Consider the following 21,706-nt stretch of genomic DNA (forward strand, 5'->3'; position numbering starts at 1 on the left):
AGAAATGGCACTGTCACAGTGACAATTTTAGTTAACATACTCCTCTGATACGTCCAAAGGTGGGAAACAATCAATATAATGTCAATTTATATGTTACTTTCGCTAAATTTAACAACACTACTAGTTTTATTTCTTTTGATTCCACAATTTAATGTTTTCCATCTTTTGCACTATTTTGCTAGTTATTAGCCCGCTCATCACTGTATATCGCTGACTGATTTTTGTTTTAAGGCCGTCCGTATAGAGGAGCTGTCCGTTAAGAGAGAGTTTAGTGTAGTCTAGTGTGTTTGTTTATTGAATCCAAATATGCCGAGACGTGTTTTAGATGTAGATAACTTTATATTTAATGTTCTTGCTTATTTTACTGCTGAGAAAACCAACGGGGGCCCCTTGCGACCAGTTCAATCCGTACATAAACCTGTGTGTGATGCACTCTGTATTAGTGAAAAAGAAACTACAGTCAGTTTTGCAAAAAGAAAAACGTGGACAAAGTAAACAAAATGCCGCACAATGTAAATCTCGCCGGCGACCAAAGACTGTAGATCTTCCCGAAGGTTGCAAATTTGAAATCCGTGAGACAATATATAAAATGCGTGAAAGGAAAGAACATGTCTCTTTAGATTCAGTGCTAGAGAAATTAAAAGAAAGAAAAACATTTGAAATTTCCAGAATAAGTCTCTGGAGAGTTTTGAGACAGATTGGCTTTAAGTTCAAAAAGAAAGATAATAGAAAGGCTTTGTGTGAAAGAGCTAGTGTCGTTCACAAAAGAATAGAATTTTTAAGGAATTATAAGAAATTTAAAAAAGAATGTTCTTCCTTTGTTTATTTAGATGAAACACGGATTTTTTCTAAAGGTGGTATCAAACGAATTTGGCACGAGAGTACAAAATCCATAAAACATACCGATACCGAGGGAAAGAGATATATTACAGTGCATGCAGGTGGAAAACATGTTTTTATTGAGGGAGCCGATCTAGTGTTTTCAACAAAATCAAAATCAGCCGATTATCATGACAATATGAATACGGATATGTTTTTGAAATGGTTGAAAGAAAAACTGTTGCCAAGTTTACATGGACCATGCGTTGTAGTACTGGATAATGCTTCGTACCATTCGGAAATTTTAAATAAACAACCAACCAAATCCTGGACCGTAGATAAAATAAAAGAATGGTTAAAGAATAAAAATATTACATTTTCTCAATATTGCTTTAAGCCTCTACTTCTAACGTTAGCTAAAAGTCATGCACAACCAAACATATATTTATATGGTAGACGAAATTATACATAGCTTTGGACATCGTGTGTTAAGACTACCGCCCTATCATTGCCAATTCAATCCTATTGAATATATTTGGGGGATATGCAAAACATATTATGATAACCATATTGGATACAAGGGTTACAGTGAGGAGGCAGTCTTGGAAACATGGCAACAAGCATTGGATACTGCCACTCCTGAAATATGGGAAAAAAGTGTAAAAAAATGTGAAAATTTAATTGAAGAATGGTGGATCCGCGAAGGTCGCATCGAAGCAGTTAATCCCGTTATAATTTACCATCCGAATGAGGATAGCGACGACAGTGATTCTGATTATGGCTGTGAATCTGATATGCGGTTTTCGCTAAAATGTTTTATTTTAGTAAAAGTTTTGTTTGAATGGATTGAATCTTTTATATCACTTTTCAATTACGAAAAGAATAGCGGATTTAAAAAAAACGTTACCTTTTTTTAATGGAACACTCAGTATATTTTTTGGAAATTGAAATAACGGTCATTCGCCTATCCAGCGATATAAAGTTTTTTAAAATCGGTTCTCAAATGACTGAGTAATTAATTTTTAAAGACGCAACGTAGAAATCACACGAAGCAAATTGAATGACCGTTCTCTTAATTTACAAAAAAAAGAACCTACTGGGTGTTTCATTAAAAAAGTCAACAACGTTTTTTAAACTCCGCCATTTTTTAAGCGATATAAAAAATAAAAATCCATTCAAACAAAATGTTTACTACAATAAAACATTTCAGCGAAAACAGCATATTTATGTCTTGAGCCGTTTCGAAGTTATAGGCAGTTAAAATGGGGGAAAATATAAGTGAACGCCCGGTACATACTTCAAAATCTAAATTACAACTGTTCTATAAACTATCAACTATATGTTTATATCATGATTTCGTATTTATGTCAATGGTTTATATCTGTAATGTGTTTTAAAAACTGGGAGAATTTACTATTGTACAATACAGCATATTCGACCATTTAAATTGATAGCTTCATAACGAATCCAAAACAGGCGTATGTTCGTGGAATGAACCATACCTGGTTTCCGACTCCATCAGTATTCTGGGTATATTCCTGTTCGACATCTGAATGTGACTGGAGGTTTGAATTATTATTCTCAGGTGCTTCAGAATTCTATAAAAAATTTGAACTTACTAAATCAGTTGGAAAAATAATATGTTTGTATACAGGGTGAGTCATGAGGAACTGTACATACTCCTACCTCGTATAGAGGCTCCTATGGGGAATAACAAATGACCATTAAAAAGTGTCTGCTACCATTGTTTAATAATATACAGGGCGAGTTTCGCATTTTGGCAGAAATTTGTATTCGTCATAATTTTTGAACGGTCAGATCGATGTGTCTCTAATTTTGGCCAATCGTTACACTATTACCACCTAATCAACTGATTTATTCAAACTAGAAAAAAATCAGGTCCGGCTTTAAAATATTAGTTCGTTTGGGTCTCAGAAAAAATTTCACCTTGTATACACTTTTTGAAAAATCTATGAATTTTACAAATTAGACAAATGGGCAATTAAAATACCAAATTTATTTGTTCCCCACACGATTACTTATTTTTCTATAAAAAAATGAAATTTGACTATGAATTAAAAGTTTGGTAAAGTAAAATTTTTTTGGTAAAAAAATTAACTTTTATTACAACAATTAATTTTTTTAAACAAATATTTAATTTATGTTACCACCTAATCAACTAATTTATTCAAACTAGAAAAAAATCAGGTCCGGCTTTGAAAAATTAGTTCGTTTGGGTCTTAGAAAAAATTTCAATCTGTATACGCTTTTTGAAAACTCTAATATAAATTTTACAAATTAGAAAAATAGGCAATTAAAATGGCGTATTTTTTCCCCACACGATTACTTAATTTTTTATAAAAAAATCAAATTTGACTATGAATAATTAAAAGTTTGGTCAAGTGAACCATAGATTTAAAAAAATTAACTTTTATTACAAAAATAATTTTTGTTGACCTAATATTTAATTTATGTTACCACCCAATCTACTGATTTATTCAAACTAGGAAAAAATCAGGCCCGGATTTAAAAAAATTGTTCATTTTGGCCTTAGAAGAAATTTCACCCTGTATACGCTTTCTGAAAACTCTAATATGAATTTTACAAATTAGACAAATAGGCAATTAAAATATTTGTCTAATTTGTAAAATTCATATTAGAGTTTTCAAAAAGCTTTTACAGGGTGAAAACTTTTCTAAGTACCAAACGAACTAATTTTTTAAAGCCGGACCTGATTTTTTTCTGGTTTGAATAAATCAGTTGAGTGGGTGGTAATAGTGTAACGATTGACCAAAATAAGAGACACATCGATCTGACCGTTCAAAAATTATGACGAATACAAATTTCTGTCAAAATGCGAAACTCGCCCTGTATATTATTAAATAATGGGAGCAGACACTTTTTAATGGTCATTTGTTATTCCCCATAGGGGCCTCTATACGAGGTAGGAGTATGTACTATATTGTACTCATGACTCATCCTGTAGAGTTTTGTAATACAATAGGTATGTTATTTTAAGATCGAGTGAATGTTGATTGGGGCCAGGAACATAAAACAGAAATAAATGTCCATTCATATCGACTATATAATATGCATCTTTAGTCATCTTCAGGACACTAATCTACCCCCCATCTAATAGAGTGTTTGTAACAAATGATGCATTTCCATTAAAAGCCAACCTTTTACAGTAGATCTGCACCTTTAACAGAATGTCAACAAATATTTAGTTATCGCTTATCAAGAGCAGGACGAATCGTTGAGAATGTCTTTGGTATAGTAACTTCCAGATTTAGAATATTTGAGAAAGTTTCTTTTGAATGGTATTTTTAAAATTAAAAATCACACTAAATTTTCTCTTTGGTCACCCCTGTAACTCTTTAAAACAAACATAGCAGTTCTCAGGGAACTTTGACCCTCGACAATACTGTAATCTTTTATTCTGTTTAAATTTTTCAACAAAAACGTATTAGGTCAAAACGGCAAACAGGTGTATGTTTTCCAAAAACTTTTGATAGTGTGTAAAAAATATATTTTATATCAGCTAAGTACTTTCAACACATAACGTGCCATCATCAGAGCTTCGTCCTCTTAAAATACCTTCATAGAAGAGCAATTGCTTAACAACACAACAAAAAACATGAATACTGGGCAAAAGCCACAGATATAGGGTAATAACCCTTTACAGTGAATAGAATCACATCTAAATTCTTTTATTAAATTATAAAGACAACATGGCTGAGTCAGACCATTTTGAGCCCACGTGAACCTCAAAGCCTCAAACCTTGATCCGTCAGGTTCACGTGGGCTCAAAATGGTCTGACTCAGCCATGTTGTCTTTATAATTTAATAAAAGAATTTAGATGTGATTCTATTCACTGTAAAGGGTTATTACCCTATATCTGTGGCTTTTGCCCAGTATTCATGTTTTTTGTTGTGTTGTTAAGCAATTGCTCTTCTATGAAGGTATTTTAAGAGGACGAAGCTCTGATGATGGCACGTTATGTGTTGAAAGTACTTAGCTGATATAAAATATATTTTTTACACACTATCAAAAGTTTTTTGAAAACATACACCTGTTTGCCGTTTTGACCTATTCAGAAGTGTGTACAAGTCTTGCAGTCTTTTCCAAAAACGTATTAGTTTTCTCAGCATTAAAAAATGAATACATTCGAAAAAATGAATACATCCAATAATTTGACCGAAATGTTGCGCCTACGCTCTCAAAAACAATTAAAGTATTATACATATTTGTAATCAGTATTTCAAAAGCTTTTAAATGAGATGCCACATGGTGTTCTTTCCCATTTAAAAAAATCAAAGTTATGACTGTCACTTAAAGAGGGATCGCGCAAAGTTCGAAAAATTGATGCTATAATATACTATGATTATTTTAAAAATCGACCTGTCCGAGCGTTTTGCTTATGTGCTAAAAATAAATACGTTAATAAGGGGGGCAACAATTATTATTCTAGTGCACTGTATGTATATACATATACACTACATTCATAAAGTGTGGAAACGGTCTATTATTTCATGACTTAATTATTTTCAGAGTTAAAGCTCTGACAAGTCGATTTTTATTTTTAAATTATGATTTTTTGACGTATAGTACGTAATAGTGGCCTCATCCATTTGGGCATGATGACGTCATCGATGATTTTTTTTTAAATGGGAATAGGGGTCGTGTGGTAGCTCATTTGAAAGGTGATTCAAAATATCAAAGGTGATATGCATAAAATTAAATCAATTATGGACCCAACTGGACCTATTAGAAGAACGGATAGATTTTGGTCAGGAGTTTGGTTCGATATGACAACAGAACAAGTACTGATGCGCTTAATGAAATGTGTTGGTGGATTAACTCATGGTCGTGGTATAACAAATAGTGTTATTGCAAAGTGGATCAGTTGCACAATAGCTATGCTTGAAGTATACAACAACATAGAGGATTTTTGTGGTGTGTCACATTCTACATCGGTGCAACATGTTGATGCTAGATCTTCAAGAATATCGAAAGATGCCTCAGATCTAAATAAAATGGAAGAGTTTTTTAAATAATTCGATCCATTTCCAGTGAGTGAAGTAATAACATCAATATATTCTGGTGTAATAGGTGACACTACAATTAAGGCCGTCCGCACATGGGTCGATCGGAGACACGTCTCGAAGTTCGCGCGTCTTGTACGAACCCTGCGGCAAAAGCAATTGCTCTCCGCACACTGGTCGATTCAGTTTGCTCACATATACAAACCAAGAAGAACGAATTTTTTATATATCAACCAAAACAACTATTTCGATCTGTGAAAAGTACGGTATTGTTACATTGTTAGTATAATTTGAATACAATGAGCATTATAAATGAGGACATTTTTCTACTTTCCCAACGAATTTTATATTAAACACCTAGAAACAGAAGTTCAATGTTTTCAGAATTTTATATTACAAACAATATATTTCCACAAAGTTAGTAGGTAGTACTACAATCAACGAACATAACATGCACCGATCTTTAAATAAAAGTAAAATTTCATTCAGCGCAAAAAACAACAAAAAACGAAGGAAACGAATAAAATAAACTACCTATATGACTGGAAACGTGCGTCTCACTCGAACTTTCTCGTGCACTACGGATCGCAAGCGACGGGAGTCAGTACAAGACGAAGAGATTTGCAATCCTAAACGCTCCGTATACGGAGCTTAATGCCACAACGAAGGAACTTTACTGGCGGGGAGAGACCTACGTGACTGGAATCGAGTCGAGTAGTTCGAGCGTCGCCCCATGTGCGGACGGCCTAACTGCTTCAAGGCTCAAGAGGTCGGCATAGGTTTGCAATTGGCATTATCCAACCAAAAAATTGGAAATTTTCAATTTAAAAAACGAGCAAAGTTAAATACACGTAGAAAAAATATAGGAAAAGTTGTAAATATATTATTGTGGATCAATCTATCAATCAAAGATAGAATAAAAATTTTCATTTTTTTTAATATAACGCGGGCACATGAATTTGATCCACACTGTACATTGATTTGTAACTATTTATTATAAGTAGTTTTTAAGAAGTGATTTATCGTTAGTAAGTTTTTTCCCTGAAAAATAGAACGCATTAGGAAAGAAAGTGATATGAATAGACAATAATTGTTCAAGGTATTTGGAGATTATAACGGTGTTTTGTTATGCACGAGGCCAAAAAAACCATAGTAATTAGTTCTTAGAAGATTGAGGTAAAGAAAGTTTGGAATTTTAAATATGTTTGTTTAATCATAGGAATATTTAGATAATTTCCGAAAAGTCGTAAGTTTGGGTAGGAATATTTTTGAGAGAATGACTGTTTTCAAATAAAAAAAGGAAGGTGGGGAGATAAATGTTTCTGATTGGTTAGGCACTTTGGAATGGGGAAAGTTTTGTTTTGAATGTTGAGATAGTTTTGGAAAGAGGAACTCATTATGTTATTGGCATCGCTGAAGAGCAGTCAACGTTTTCGTGGATAGTTAGATAGCAAGTACCAGTGGGTGTTTTGATAGTGGAGAATAGAGCTGAAACGTGGAACGCGAGACAGATCAAATTGAGACGAAATACCTCTTTGATTCTGTATTATTGTGAGAAGGAGAGGAGAGAATTTTTGGAGTTTGTGTTGTGTTGGAGAATTGGTGCTGGTATGCTGATAGATTTGAAGCTTGAGAACGGAGAGGGCTTTGATGGGTAGCCTAACATAGTCAACGAGGGAGAGCTGTTTTGGGTCAAGAGAAGACATCAGAGTGAGTGAAGCAAAAAGGTCAGTCAATTTATGTGAAAGATATTTTTATGTTCGGAAACTAAAATTTTGAGTAAAAGCATATGAATTAAGATTCCAATATTTCAAAAAGTAAATAGGAAGTATAGGTAATTTTGCGAATACCTAAATTTGTTTGTTTAGCTTGTTTTATCAAAGTCATCGGGAACAAACCGATAAATTGTTTTTTTTTAACTAGAATAAATTTAAGTGGTAAAAATTTCATTCGGACAGCTGTGTCCACAGGTTATAAATTTAATCAATTTTTAGAGTATTGATTTTGATAATAAAAAACAATTCTGTATGCTTATTTTATATTTCTATTTAATTCCTTTTCCTAATATTTTTTCCCGATTAGAACCAACTAAGAGATACTGAAACCATGAGAGAAGATAAGTATAACATAAGATAATTTAGATATTTTTTTTGTATTATAAAAAGGCACCCTGATATTTTTTTCCTAATTTTTTTTTGTATGATTTGCAACAATTGGATAATTGATTAAATAATTAATTGGAGTAATTAAATAAAGATAAATTGATATTAAAGTAATAAAAAGTAAATCATAACAATATATCTCACAAATCCAAACACAAAATTACCATTTTAAAAAAGATTTCATGACAAATCACAAAAATAAAAAGCAGCTGATTAACATTTTAAAACCAGCATTAGAAAATTCGGGATTTCTTGTAAAAATTGCTGAAGAAAATGTAGACTCTTTTATAGTAAGCAATACTATTGAAATTTCTATTCGCAATTCTGGAGTAGATGTTTATGTTATTGGTCAAGATATTGATTTGATTGTCACTTTAACAGAATATATGTTTTTACAATAAAGCAAAACCTAATAGTGAAATAGGTAATATTTTTTTTGTAAAAGATTCTGGAGATGCTCAACAGACACATTATTAGAGTATTATAATTATCGCTGTTTCAAACAAGAAGATTTAATAGATTATGTAGGATTCTGTCATATTTTTACTGGGTATGATACGACATCAGCCTTTTCTTATCAAGGTAAAGGTAAAATCTTTAAAGCGTTGCCATTCGAGGAACTAAAAAAATGCATCAATCCGTTTTATGAAAAAAACATACAACCTGATATTTTAGCAAATCATTCGTTAAAAATAGTTTCAAATATGTATTTCACGTTAGCCGATAAGAAGCAACTTAAAAAATACATCAAAATGAAATTAAATTAAATGACATACGTTATATCCAATTCCACAGATTTACATTAAAACCGAAATGTAAATTAGAAAACTTGCCATCTACGAAAGGAGCTCTTAGACAACATGCATGTCGTTCTTATTATCAACTACAATTATGTCAAACTCAAATGAACGTACACTTAATCCAACACATTGGGGATGGAAATTATTAAATGGTCAATTATTAGTGCCAAGATTTTCATTAGACCCTATAGTACCAGAGTCCCTACTTAAACAAATTACCTGCTCATGCAAAACTGGGTGTAAAAGAATGACTTGTAGTTGCAAAAAACTCGGTTTATACTGCTCTAAATTGTGTGTTGAATGCGTTGGTGAAAATTGCGAAAACATAGAAATTGACGAAAATTTAGAATTAGAAAGAGATTTTAATATTGACAACGATAACGAATATGTAGAAAATAATTATTGTGACAATCAAAGTGATACAATAATTGCTAAAAAAGCACGTTTAATTTAATAATGCGCCATATATTAAAATTATTTCGTATATATTACACATAGAGATAATTCCATTAATGCATACTAATTTTAATGCTTATAGTATTTTTATTTTAAATATTAATTTGTTTAACATTATATTTTTTGTAATAGTTCCGAGTCAAGAAAAGTAATTGTAAATACGGGATTGGCAATCTGGGACTGACCATGGCTAAGGAGGGGTAGCATATCTTTCTTATCGTATGAGCACAGAGCGATGGTTTTTTTATTTTGTTTATTTTATTTTATTCAATTCGACGCAATTTTATTTATTGTATTTAATTTTAAGTAATTTTATTTAATTTGATTTAATTTTACGTAATTTTCTTTAATTTTATCTAATTTAATTTTATTATGTTTTATTTTATTTTAGTTTATTATGCATGTGATTGCATTTACAGTGTATGGTCGCACGATCGTTGCATTTTATCGTTTCAATCCCTCTTATTTTTTCATACATGTGTGCGATCTACCGCTCCATCCGTAGTTGGCGATAAGAAAGCTATGCCTCCAAAAATAATAAGCATAATGTAAGAGAAATCAAAACACATGATTATCAAATAAAAAATTATTTTTTTTTGTAAATTTTATTGTTAACCACTTAATGCACACATTAATTTCGAGGTGACTGTCAAAAAATGATTTGTTTTTTTTTATTTTATGATTCGGTTATGCATTATAAGGTAATTAAAAAAACAATTATCAGGGGCGTATTAAAAAAAATGAAGAATTTTTAGTATTTTTAATTTAGTAAATTAAATATATATATTTTAAGTATTTTTGTATTAGAAAATATAATATATATGTAAAAAATTTTGGACAGTAAAATCAAACAATCGCTTTGCTTTTAAACCTTGCATTTTGGCGCATCATGGACGGCTCATTTTTAGAAGAATCGTTTTTTTTATGTTTATACTTGAACTTTTATTGTTTTAAATGTTACTTTTTAAGTTTCCTAATGTTTATAAACAATGCCACAATGAATTTAAAAAAATGGCCAACTCGGTTCTTAAGGGCCTTAGGGCATTATTTTTTTATTTAAGTATAAAAATTCCAACATGTCAAATAAAAATTATTAACTTCCAATATGTTAATGCGTCTGAGTTATTCTAATTGTTTATAAGCTTAAAATCATACCGCTTTTTCAAAAATATTTTACAATATTTAGCATACATTTTTTAACTATTAAATGATTCAGTTTAATAAAATTAGCTTTTTTCTTTAATTTGGTGCCTTTAAAAATTTATGTAAACCTAAAAGTTTACGCATAATAACGTTATAGATAAAAACTTTTTGGGATAAACTAATGCAATTTTGCAATAACTAATAAGTGAACCTTCTTGAAATTTTAATAGCAAAATGCTTGTAACATTGTTCCTACTCTGACGCAAAATTAAAGTTTTTGTTTATTTTCAGAAAAGTTATTAATCATTTTAAAAAAAATCGACTTTTACAAATCGACAAATTAACAAAAATAACTTTACAAACTCTCATTTTAAAGAATTTACTATGCTTCTTCAGAAAAATTGTGTCACTATTTCATATAATTTACCGGTCTTCACCTTTTGTATTTAAAATCAATTAGCGATTTTTAATTGTTTATATATTTTTTGTTAGTTAAAAAGTACGGTAAATCCAAAGCAGTAAAAGTACAAAGCAGTTCTTAGATAGCTGTATCAACGGATGTCACGAAAGAGGCCGTTTAATTGCTAATTTCTCTGGTCTATTACCACCTTATGTTGTTTATAAGACGACAAACTTATGGGATTCATGGCGTGAAGGTGGTCCAAGAGGCGCTCCATGCTGCGATAAAAAATGCTGTTCCAAGGGAACCAGATACAATCGCTCGCATAATGGTTGGTTTGACACCATCTGTTTTACCGACTGGTTTATTAGACTTCCTTTTTACCCCAACTCATAGAAGGCAAAAAAAAATTTGCTAGGAGACAATCTATCTTGTCATTTTACGAAAGAAGTCGTCCCATTGTGCAAAGAAAACAATATTCCCTTCGTATGCCTTCCTCCAAATGCCACTCACTTGTACCAGCCACTCGATGTAAGTTTCTTTGGGCCTATGAAAAAGTATTGGAAACAAATATGGCATGAATGGAAAAAGAGCAACCCAACAACTTCTTTTATCGAAAAGAGTGTGTTTCCCAGGCCATTAAAAAAACTGTTTAACGAATTAGCTTCCTTGGCATCCAAAAACGCTCGTAGTGGGTTTATGCATCTGGAATTGTTCCATTGTGCAAAGAAAAGCTTCTAGATAAAATCACTAGAAAATCAAATAGCCCTAATCAAAACGAAAAGGTTGGAGAAATAATAGTTGATTATTTAAAAGACCAACGAAACCCAAAGAAGCGCGATTCTACGTTAAAAAGAAAAAAAAATAAATGTTGTACCTGGGCGGTCAGTTGCTCTGAGGACTCTCCGGATAAAATCGATAATAAAGACAATCATAACTTACCTAGCATCAGTGGGATCATACGTGTTAAAAGAAAAACCTGCAATGAAAGTGGCGAAGGAAGCTACAATGAAGAAATAGACAAATGCGCTCAATCTATTTTCGGAGACATTCAAAAAGAATTCGATAATAGTGCTCAAAAATTACAAAACGATCCGTGGGTAGTTGTAGAATATTATACTAAAAAAACAATTAAACATTTTATAGGGCAAATTCAGTCTATCGATAGCGATGAAGCATCAGTTAAGTTTGTCAAAGGGTCAACAAACGACATCTTTGTCTGGCCAAATGTCGGATACATAGATGTTATTTCGATTTCTAATATAGAAAAATATTAGATATCCCCAGACTTGGTCGTAGGGGGCAACTAATATTTGATATCGATATGTTAAGTTTTAATTTTCAATAAGCCGAAGTTGTCTAGCCGTAAGTTTCAGTTTACTTTGGGTTTAAATCTCATTTTATGCTTTATTTCGTCGATTTGTCGTGTTGTCGTCATGTTTTGCGTTAATAATATTTTATGTTCAAATAAATTCTTAACATAAACTGAAACATAAACTGTCTTAATCGGTCAGATCGGCCTAAAAGAAAAATAAGTTTAACAGGCAAAAAGCATATACGGTCAACTTCTCCCCAAATGGGGTGAACTTGACCAAAGGCATTTTTTATTTTTTTAAGTCATGTTCTGAGGATGTCTGAGGACGAAATCACCACATTGCTCGCCGAACAGGAATTCCCCGTCGAGAAACTCTGGAGAGTGAAATCTTTCAGACTCGGCCGGGATTCTAAGGTGGTCAAGGTGGTGACGAAGTCACTCGAGAAGTTCACCACTGCACTAAGCCGAGGTATCACCCTCGACGGCGAAATTTACAATGTCGAAATGCCGCACAATTCCGATCCAACCATACCCTCCCCCAAATATTGCAACAAATGCTGCACGAACGGTCACTCCATCGACGAATGCCCTCAAAAAGCATTCGTCTGCCCTCACTGCGGTGGCAACCATAAGTCAAGCGCCTGCACAACTCAAAAAGAACCCAAATGCCCAAATTGCAGCGGTGAACACCCTGCATACTCCAATAAGTGTCCACAAAGACACACAATCCCAACCGTACCACAACAAGTACAGCCACTATCGATCGAAAGATCATTCCCTCCTTTTGAACTACCCACGGAAAAAAAAAACATCTTGTCAATCCAGACCGCTTTGTTGCTGAATCTGCTGCCGGAACTCCGTGAGCACATCGCTACCATCACGGCTAATCTAATTAGCCAAGTCTATGACCACTCCACTGTGGTTCATGGACATGGAAACAATGTCAAACTGACATTCCACCCCAACCACTAAGCGCTCCCCTTTATGGATTTCACCCTAGGTGCAGTAAACTGTCAGGGTCTCTCCAAAAAGAGACCCCTTATCAAGAATATCCTGTCGAAACATAACATACAAATCCTTGCACTCACAGATACTCTGGCGAAAAGCGATCCACATTTCGCAGGATATTCGATCATTCATCGAAACCGCTGTCAGGTTTCACGAGGGAATGGTATTCTCGTTAAACACGGAATACCATACAGCGCACACACATACCCACCAAATTTTCGTCCACCTGACGTGGACTTCCTGGCAGTTGACGTGCACATCCCCAACAACGAAACCCTCACGATAGTCTCTTACTACAAACACCCGGATCAACCACTCAACAGGCATTTGCTAGAGTATTTTTCAAGGCTCAGCAAGGCCGTGTTGATGGGCGATCTGAATTGTAGACACACACACAGTTTGGTGATCACCGTTCAAACCCAGAAGGCATCCGCCTCACGGATTTTCTACTAGACCTTCCCATCTCAAGAATCACCAACAGTGAATACACGTTTCTGAACGCCACTGGGGCCTCTATTGTCGACCACGTCCTAGTTACTAGTAACATTCTGGATCAGTTCGGGGATAGATGCCACATAGGCGACTCAATAACGTCAGACCACGTACCACTTCTTGTCGACACCGACATACTAATTCCAAAACAACCCAACCCTCCAAGATCTATAAGAGACTATCGTCACGCTAACTGGACTGAATTCCAAAATTTCATCACTCAAAATCTCCCTATGTTAGGCGAACTCGACACTAACGATAGTATCGACACAAGTGCAACCGAAATTGAGAACCTCATCACCGAGGCGATCACGCACGCAATCCCACTTAAACAAATAACCTATACATCACCGGCACTTCCACAATACATCATTGCCAAAATCCAACAAAAAAGACGTCTTCTACGTCAATACAAGGCCAACAGAAATCCACTAATCAAAACAGAATACAACCGAATCAGCGCCAGGATAAAGAGAGAGATATCTGACCTAACGGCTCGCCGGTGGGAAGATACTACCTCAAAACTGGACTACAGAGACGGAAGTAAATTCTGGCACAAATTCAGTTCTAACAGTCTAAAAAAAGTCCTAACAAAACAAAAACTATCTCAACCATCCCATCTGTTGGTCAACAATCACATAGTCAATTCCCCAGAAGGGAAAGCTGAAGCATTCAAAAAATCCGCTTCAAAACAATTTTCAAACTCCAGACAACCCGAACTTTGATCGCTTATTTAAATTCAACACAGAATACATAGTAAATGTTACTCTCAACCACCACATTCCAGTCTATGATCCTATCATGGACCCCCTCACAAACAGGGAAACGGAGAGCTTTTGCCAAATAGGCAAAAACAGCGCTCCCGGACCTGATGGCATCAACCGAAGGTGCCTCAAAAAACTTCCAGAGAGTATCATCCCTCTTCTAACTAAAATATTCAATGCATGTCTCAAAAACAGCCACTTCCCTACTCCTTGGAAAGTGGCCAATACCATCATGCTTTTGAAAAAAGGCAAACCCCCAACCGACGTGGAATCCTATAGACCAATCTCTTTAATCAACACTCTGGGTTCTTGAGCTAATCCTAAAAGAGAGGCTCAATGACTTTCTCGAAAACCACAATATCATACCAAAATTCCAATACGGATTCCAGTCAGGTAGATCTACTAAACATGCATTAATAGATTTCACTACTAAAGTTACTCAAACCATCAACGATGGTTCATTCGCCATAGCCACATTCCTGGATGCGCAGAAGGCTTTCGATCAGGTCTGGCATGACGGGCTTGTTCGGAAACTTCTGGACATCGGGCTACCATTACAATTTACCAAAATTGTACACTCATACCTCCACAACCGAACTGTCAGAGTGAAAATAAGCGATCAAAAGTCCACCCCCTTCACTCCACAAGCTGGAGTTCCCCAGGGTTCAGTCCTAGCACCGCTGTTGTACATCATCTACAACAGCGACATCACTAACCAAAATATCCCAGGTACTCAGCTGTTTCTCTATGCAGACGACACGGCTCTGCTCACAACAACCTCTCGATACAACCCAAGACTCCTCCGTAGGAGAGCCCAGGCTCTGTTGGACGGGGTTGGCGAATGGTGTTGTAATAAGTGGAGAGTCACGCTGAACGCGAACAAAACAACAACAATTGTGTTTCGCGCCCCTTCTGTGTCATATAGAATCATAATTAATGAAGACGACCAATATCCACTGAGACTGTTGGGAGAAAGGCTTGTTGTTAGCCCGACTGCGAACTATTTGGGAGTACTGTTCACCAGGACTCTTAACTGGGACGCAGATCTAAAGGCAACTTTAGATAGGGTAAGGAACAGGGCCAGACTTCTCAACCCTCTCTCTGGAAAAATTGGCAAGACGCACAAGAAGACTCTCATTCACACTTACAAGACCTTTATCCGACCCGTCATGGAGTACAAATCATGCCTCTACTCTCTTTGCGCTAGAGCAAAACAAGAGAGGTTGTTGAGGGCAGAACGTAGAATCTTGCGTAGATGCAACTATGAGCACTGGCGATACCCCTCAAACGAAATCCATAACATCTCAAACATCCCCAAAATCACCGAGAGAATAAACTCTCTGAACAGGAACTTCACAATCAAAGTAATCAACGGCCCCCCCTCCGACACACAAGAATCTCTCAAATGTTCCTGTTCATCTTCCGGCCACGTACCCTGCCGAACGCCCAAACACAAAAAGATTCATTTACCGTCGGCTCTAATGCAAACATGCATTGACGAACTCCCGGTAGAGTACGAAAACATCCCATGGTTTTTTGCGGTTTCCCAACTTCATTGCACAATTATACCTGTTCGTCCCAAGAAAATAGCCGCAACTATTTTCTCCACTCGAACGCTCACTGTCCACGCTGCGCTCAAAAGCCACCTCCTGACCGCCCACGAGGGACGCAGGTTCGCCTGTCGTTGTACAATGGTTTCTAGGGAGACTGGTCGAGAGCAAAGCACGGACAGTACACGTAAATCTCTATGGAACCAACAACAATCCATCAAAACTTTCTTCTCTGTTGACTTTTAGCCTTCTGGACACCACCGTCCGGCATAACCCAGGAAAAACACCAGGATACGACACTTGCCCCAGTGTGTTTTTCGGACTGTTTGGTTTTACGGCCACACTTTACATTCACTACAAACCCTGAAGAGGACAAAATCCTAAACGGGGACACACATTGAACGCATTTCTACATAGCAATTATTCTATACAAGCAAATCAAACAATGTGGCATGGCATCCTCGGCATTCATCAGTATACAACGCATCGTTGTTCCTAAAGTTCTGAGCGATAAGCACGTAGGTGACCTTACAGCACAGACGTTGACGCGATCTGCCGATTAGCTACAGCTATCCGCTTATCGCAAGTTCAACGTGCTAGGTCATACAGCGTGACTCGTTCTGTCTTGTACAACAACCCGTGTATTTTACCGTATAGTGAAAACAAGCGAATAAAAGCGTTGTAATCTGCTCCAAAGATTACGAAGACGTGTATGCTGTGATTCTCATCACGGCATATACCGATCGGTATGTTATTTACCTCGAATCGGCCAAGTGAGATATTCCCGCCCAGGGTTTTTTCCACTACCGGTTTTTTTTCGTTCGGCGTCACACTGTTGTTTGCGTAGGCCGGTGAGCTGCTCCGTAAGAAGGCACGCCCACTTAAGCTGTTAGCGTTCAGCAGTTGCTCGTTGTGGCGGGACTTGACTGCGATTCGTTTTTAAATATTATATCGCGAGATTAGGTGCGTTCGCGGGAGCCTGTCGGCGACAAATTGTCAGCAAATTTCTGCGCATGCTTGAAGTTTGACTAATTCACGACAAATTTATCCAACAATCTGACAAATTTTCTTCTTTTTTAAGGAAACGGAAAAGAAGAGTTTTAGATGTCAATTGTCTTTGGTTTATAGTTTATTGGTTAAGTTTAGTTTATGAGTATTGGATTGGTATTTGTTATGTTAAATCAACGATAATGATATTAAAATATCCGAAATATAAAAATATCAACGATATTAAAATATAAATACGATTTATATACTACATCAACAATGGTATACCTATTTTTTGATAAAAGATAATAAATTTGGTAGCCATGGAAAACAAGCCAAGAATATTTCTCTGCATTTTTCGGGCAAGCAACCATATAAAGGAGTTTTTTAGGCTGAAAAGCCTAAACGAGTTTAATCAACATGTTCCAGAACCCTGGTATCATGGACTGATCCAGGATAACCCACAAATATATCAGGTATCATTTTTTTGGTGATCACATACTATTTGGACTTATATGGAGATGGAATGGTAATGTTTTCTGTTTAAATATGAATCAGCATCATTCTTTGGCCTATCAATTCTTATGTGTGTCCCATCAATAACACCATGGAAATTATTTTCTCGGAAATGTCTTTCAATAGTAACTTTTTAATTTTCTGTTGGCCATGTGATAATTTCTGGTGACCAATTGCTCAAGAAGTGAACTTTTTGTGATATTGAATCTGTCAGCTACATCCCTTTGCAGCAAACCAAAGAAAGGCTGTTATAAACTTTAATGCTGATAACTTAGATGAGTCACCTTTCTGATAATGAAAATAATTTGAAGTTAAAGTCTTAAATCGCTCTGCAAATAATTAGCTTTGTGTCAAATATGTACAAAAAAACTTCCACAAAATGTATAGTCTAAGAATTTTTGTTGTAATGAAAAAAGGAATTGTCTATCACAATTTTATAACTAATATGTATTTTTGTATATTAACATTTATATTAGAATATGCCTTTCCTGCACCTTAATAAAAACCAAATACATATATAAAAATATTTCTTATTTCATGTTTCCAATAATAGTAGAGGGTTATTCAAACTGTTAAGTGATAATAGTCCACTTCCTACCATGCAATATTAATAACCCTCCAGAAAATTAAATGAGCTGTTAAGTATATTGGAAAGAAAGTTAGAATATTTCTGAAAAATAATGAGAAACAGCACTAAATACAGATTATTGAAAATAATCTGTCAAGGCACAGTATTCGGAAAGCAAGAAATTGGGTGAAGAAGAATATCATGGTTAAAAAATCAGAGGAAATGGTTCTCCACAACAACTAATCTATTTAAAACATCAGTTAATAAAATAATAATACTCAGCATGGAGGCCGAAAAGAAGATGTATATTGGCATTACAATTTGGGTATTCACAAAGTACTATCACTGGAGTCTTCTTTGCAAGTGTACCACTTATTCTTGTAACAAAACTAAAAGACTTAATTGTGTGGCCAACACCATCAGAAATTGTTAAATATTTACCCATATCTTTCAGAAGTAGGTATACAAATGTCGTTACTATCATTGATTACTTAGAAATTCAGATTGAAAAGACATCAGATGCAGTCCACCAATCACTTACTTGGTCAGAGTATAAAACATGTAACACCTTAAAATATGTATTTAATTTCATGTATGTCAGATGCTTTGGTCAATTTTATGTCTGATGGATATGGTGGAAGTGCTACTGATGTTATGAGATTTTAACTACTTACGATTGTTTACCTCCTAACAAGGCAGTGATGGCTGACAGAGGATTCAAAAACTTATGTTTGATACAAGTTAAAAAGTGTAATAATACTTCATAAAAAGTGTATCCTCATATTATGACCACCTTCTGTCTCAAAGTGTACGCTATGCTTTCAAATTGAAGTAAAATTATCAAAGCAGATAGCAACATTAAGGGCCGGTTGTTCGAACGCTAATCAACAATGATCATTATTAAATATTTAATTACTGTCACCAAAACTGTCAATGTCAACTTTGTTTGGGTTGCTGAAAACATAATTAATTACAATTATGAGATTTATTATTAATTATGTTAATAATTATTGTTATATTAATTGGTTATAGTCTCAGAATTGTAATTAATTATGTTTTGACAACCCAAACAAAGTTGACATTGACAGTAATTAATTATTTGATAATGATCATTGTTGATTAGCGTTCGAACAACCGGCCCAAGAATATGTGTTGAACAGTAATAAATAGGTTGTTTCACATGTTACTTCCTCATGCTTGTGTGGATTATAATTTAATTGCTCTCATAGATCATGTTATAATAGTAGCTTGTGTGTTGGCAAATATGCAGGATGCTTTAATAAAAAATTAATCATCATTCTCTCTGCCATTATCCCTATGCGAGGTCAGTTTCCATTGCATTTCTCCATAAGTTTTTATCTTGAGTCATATCAACATCAATTCCCTTTACCAACATGTTCTGCCTAAGTGTCTCCTCCCAGGTCTTTATTGGTCTTCCTTTCCTATTCCTTCCAGGAATCCACGGTGCAGCAATTTTTTGTATTGGGTGATTAACTTCTCTGCATTAGACATGACAAAACCATCTTAACCTATGCTCCCTCATTTTGGCATCAATTGGTGCCACCCCTAGACTTCCCCTAATATACTCATTCCTATATTTAACTTTTTTGTCACTCCACTCATCCATCTAAGCATTCTCATTTCTGCCACATGCATTTGTTGTTCCTTTCTTTTTAATAAAAAATGAATGTACGATTTAAATTCATACATGCACTTCTGAGGCAATTAATCTACTGAAATGATAAAGAAGTAAGAAGTGTCAGCAGTGGTTTCTACAAAGCAATCCTAAAACTCATCTGTAGTTACAGAATAAAGTTTTGGAGATCTGTATCAGATAGATATTTATTCATTTAAATAGGTTACCCTAATATACAATCAATGTAGAGAATAGATATTACAAATCATTTACAAAATCGAATATAATTAAGCAACATCAAATGAAATTGAAACAAACTTTAAATAAATTTTACAATATATAATACCATACAATACCCACCCATAAAATTAACATAATAAAGTATTACATCACTTGTTTCTAATATACAGCTTAAGTTAGGCTTTAAAAGATTTTAGTGACATCGTATTTTTTAATTCACCTGGTAGAGCGTTAAACTCATTAAAACCCCTGAATACTAATGAATTCATCGTCATTCTATAATTTGTTTTTGCTATGTAAATATTTCCCATATTTCTTGTAGCATAATCATGCACATTTTTATTGTACACTATAAACTGCTTAAAGTAATCTGGAGCTACATTATTAAGTATTTTATAAACCAAAATCATTGTATAATAATACAGTTTCTCTTCAATTGTGAACCAACTTAAAACCTGTAGCATATATGATACAGGTGTAAGTCGATTTGTTTTCAATATAATTCTCATGCCACGATTTTGTAGTTTTTGTAATTGATTCGAGTTTATTTAAATTAAACATATACAATATAGTTGCGCAGTACTCAAAATGTGGCTGAATAATTGAATTAAAAACTGTAATTTTAGCTTCAGTCGATATATTTTGTGATATTCGGCTAAAAAAATATAGTTTTTTCGTTATTTTACGGACAATATAATTAAAATGATGATCAAAATTCAAACAACTATCAATCTGAAACCCCAAATATTTAAAACATCTTACAATATCAATCTTTTCATTTTTTACTTGTAGCAGAATGTTATCGGTATTTAATTGGCTATATTTGTGTTTTATTGTAAAGATCATTGCTTTAGTTTTGGAAATATTTAATTTTAATTTATTTGATGCCAAGTATTTCGCCATTTTTTCTAATGTATTATTCATTTTTTGAATCGCTACTTCAAGGTTAGTATCACTACAAGCTACAAAAGTATCATCCGCAAAAAGATTAATAAATTCACTTTCTACATATAGGTCTATGTCATTTATATACAATATAAATAAGAGAGGCCCCAATACGCTGCCTTGTGGTACCCCAACATTGATATAATGTTCAGAGGATAATGCCCCATCAAAACGTACTATCTGCTTCCTATCACTAAGATAATCACTTATCCATTTGTGTACTTTACCTACAAACCCATAATTTTGTAGTTTTGTTAGGAGTATTTGGCGATCAATGGTTTCAAAGGCTCTTTTAAAATCAAGAAAAACACCTACTACGTATCGGTTTTTATCAATATCGTTTTTAAGTTTACAGAGAGTCAATTGTAAAGCTGACTCACATGAATGTTTCTGTCGAAAACCGGACTGATTATTTATTAAAATTGAATTTTTTCCCACGTGTTCTAGTAGTTGGTCATAAACTGCTATCTCTAATATTTTTTCAATTGGGGGTAATGTGTTAATGGGCCTAAATTCACTAGCTTTATTTGTATTCAAAATCTTCTGAATAGGAACAATTGTACTCACTTTCAAAAGTGTAGGAATTCTACCTGTCATTAGAGAAGTGTTTATAAAATTCAGTATAACGTGACCAATCGATTCAAAAATTTCCCTCACCATCCTTGAATTTAATATTTCATGTATGGAGAACTTGTTGTCCATACTATAAACTATTTTACGTAAGTCTAACATTGACAGTGGTTTAAATTCACTCAGATTTAAATATAAATTATTATTGGTATTTGTCCAGGAATTTATTGAATCAATATCTTCGACAATATTTGTTATACTCCTGACAAAATATTTGTTAAAATTTTCT

General features: G+C 34.3%; 1 protein-coding gene across 1 annotated transcript; it reads left to right on the forward strand.

The window, feature by feature from the left end:
• Positions 1 to 427: 427 nt before the first annotated feature.
• LOC126891481 (uncharacterized) lies at positions 428 to 1,291 on the forward strand. Its single transcript, XM_050660659.1, has one exon. It carries the CDS (start codon positions 428 to 430, stop codon positions 1,289 to 1,291), a length of 864 nt encoding a protein of 287 aa, XP_050516616.1.
• Positions 1,292 to 21,706: the final 20,415 nt, after the last annotated feature.

This window comes from Diabrotica virgifera, chromosome 9 (assembly GCF_917563875.1).
Source record: "Diabrotica virgifera virgifera chromosome 9, PGI_DIABVI_V3a".
Classification (NCBI taxonomy): Eukaryota; Metazoa; Arthropoda; class Insecta; order Coleoptera; family Chrysomelidae; genus Diabrotica; species Diabrotica virgifera.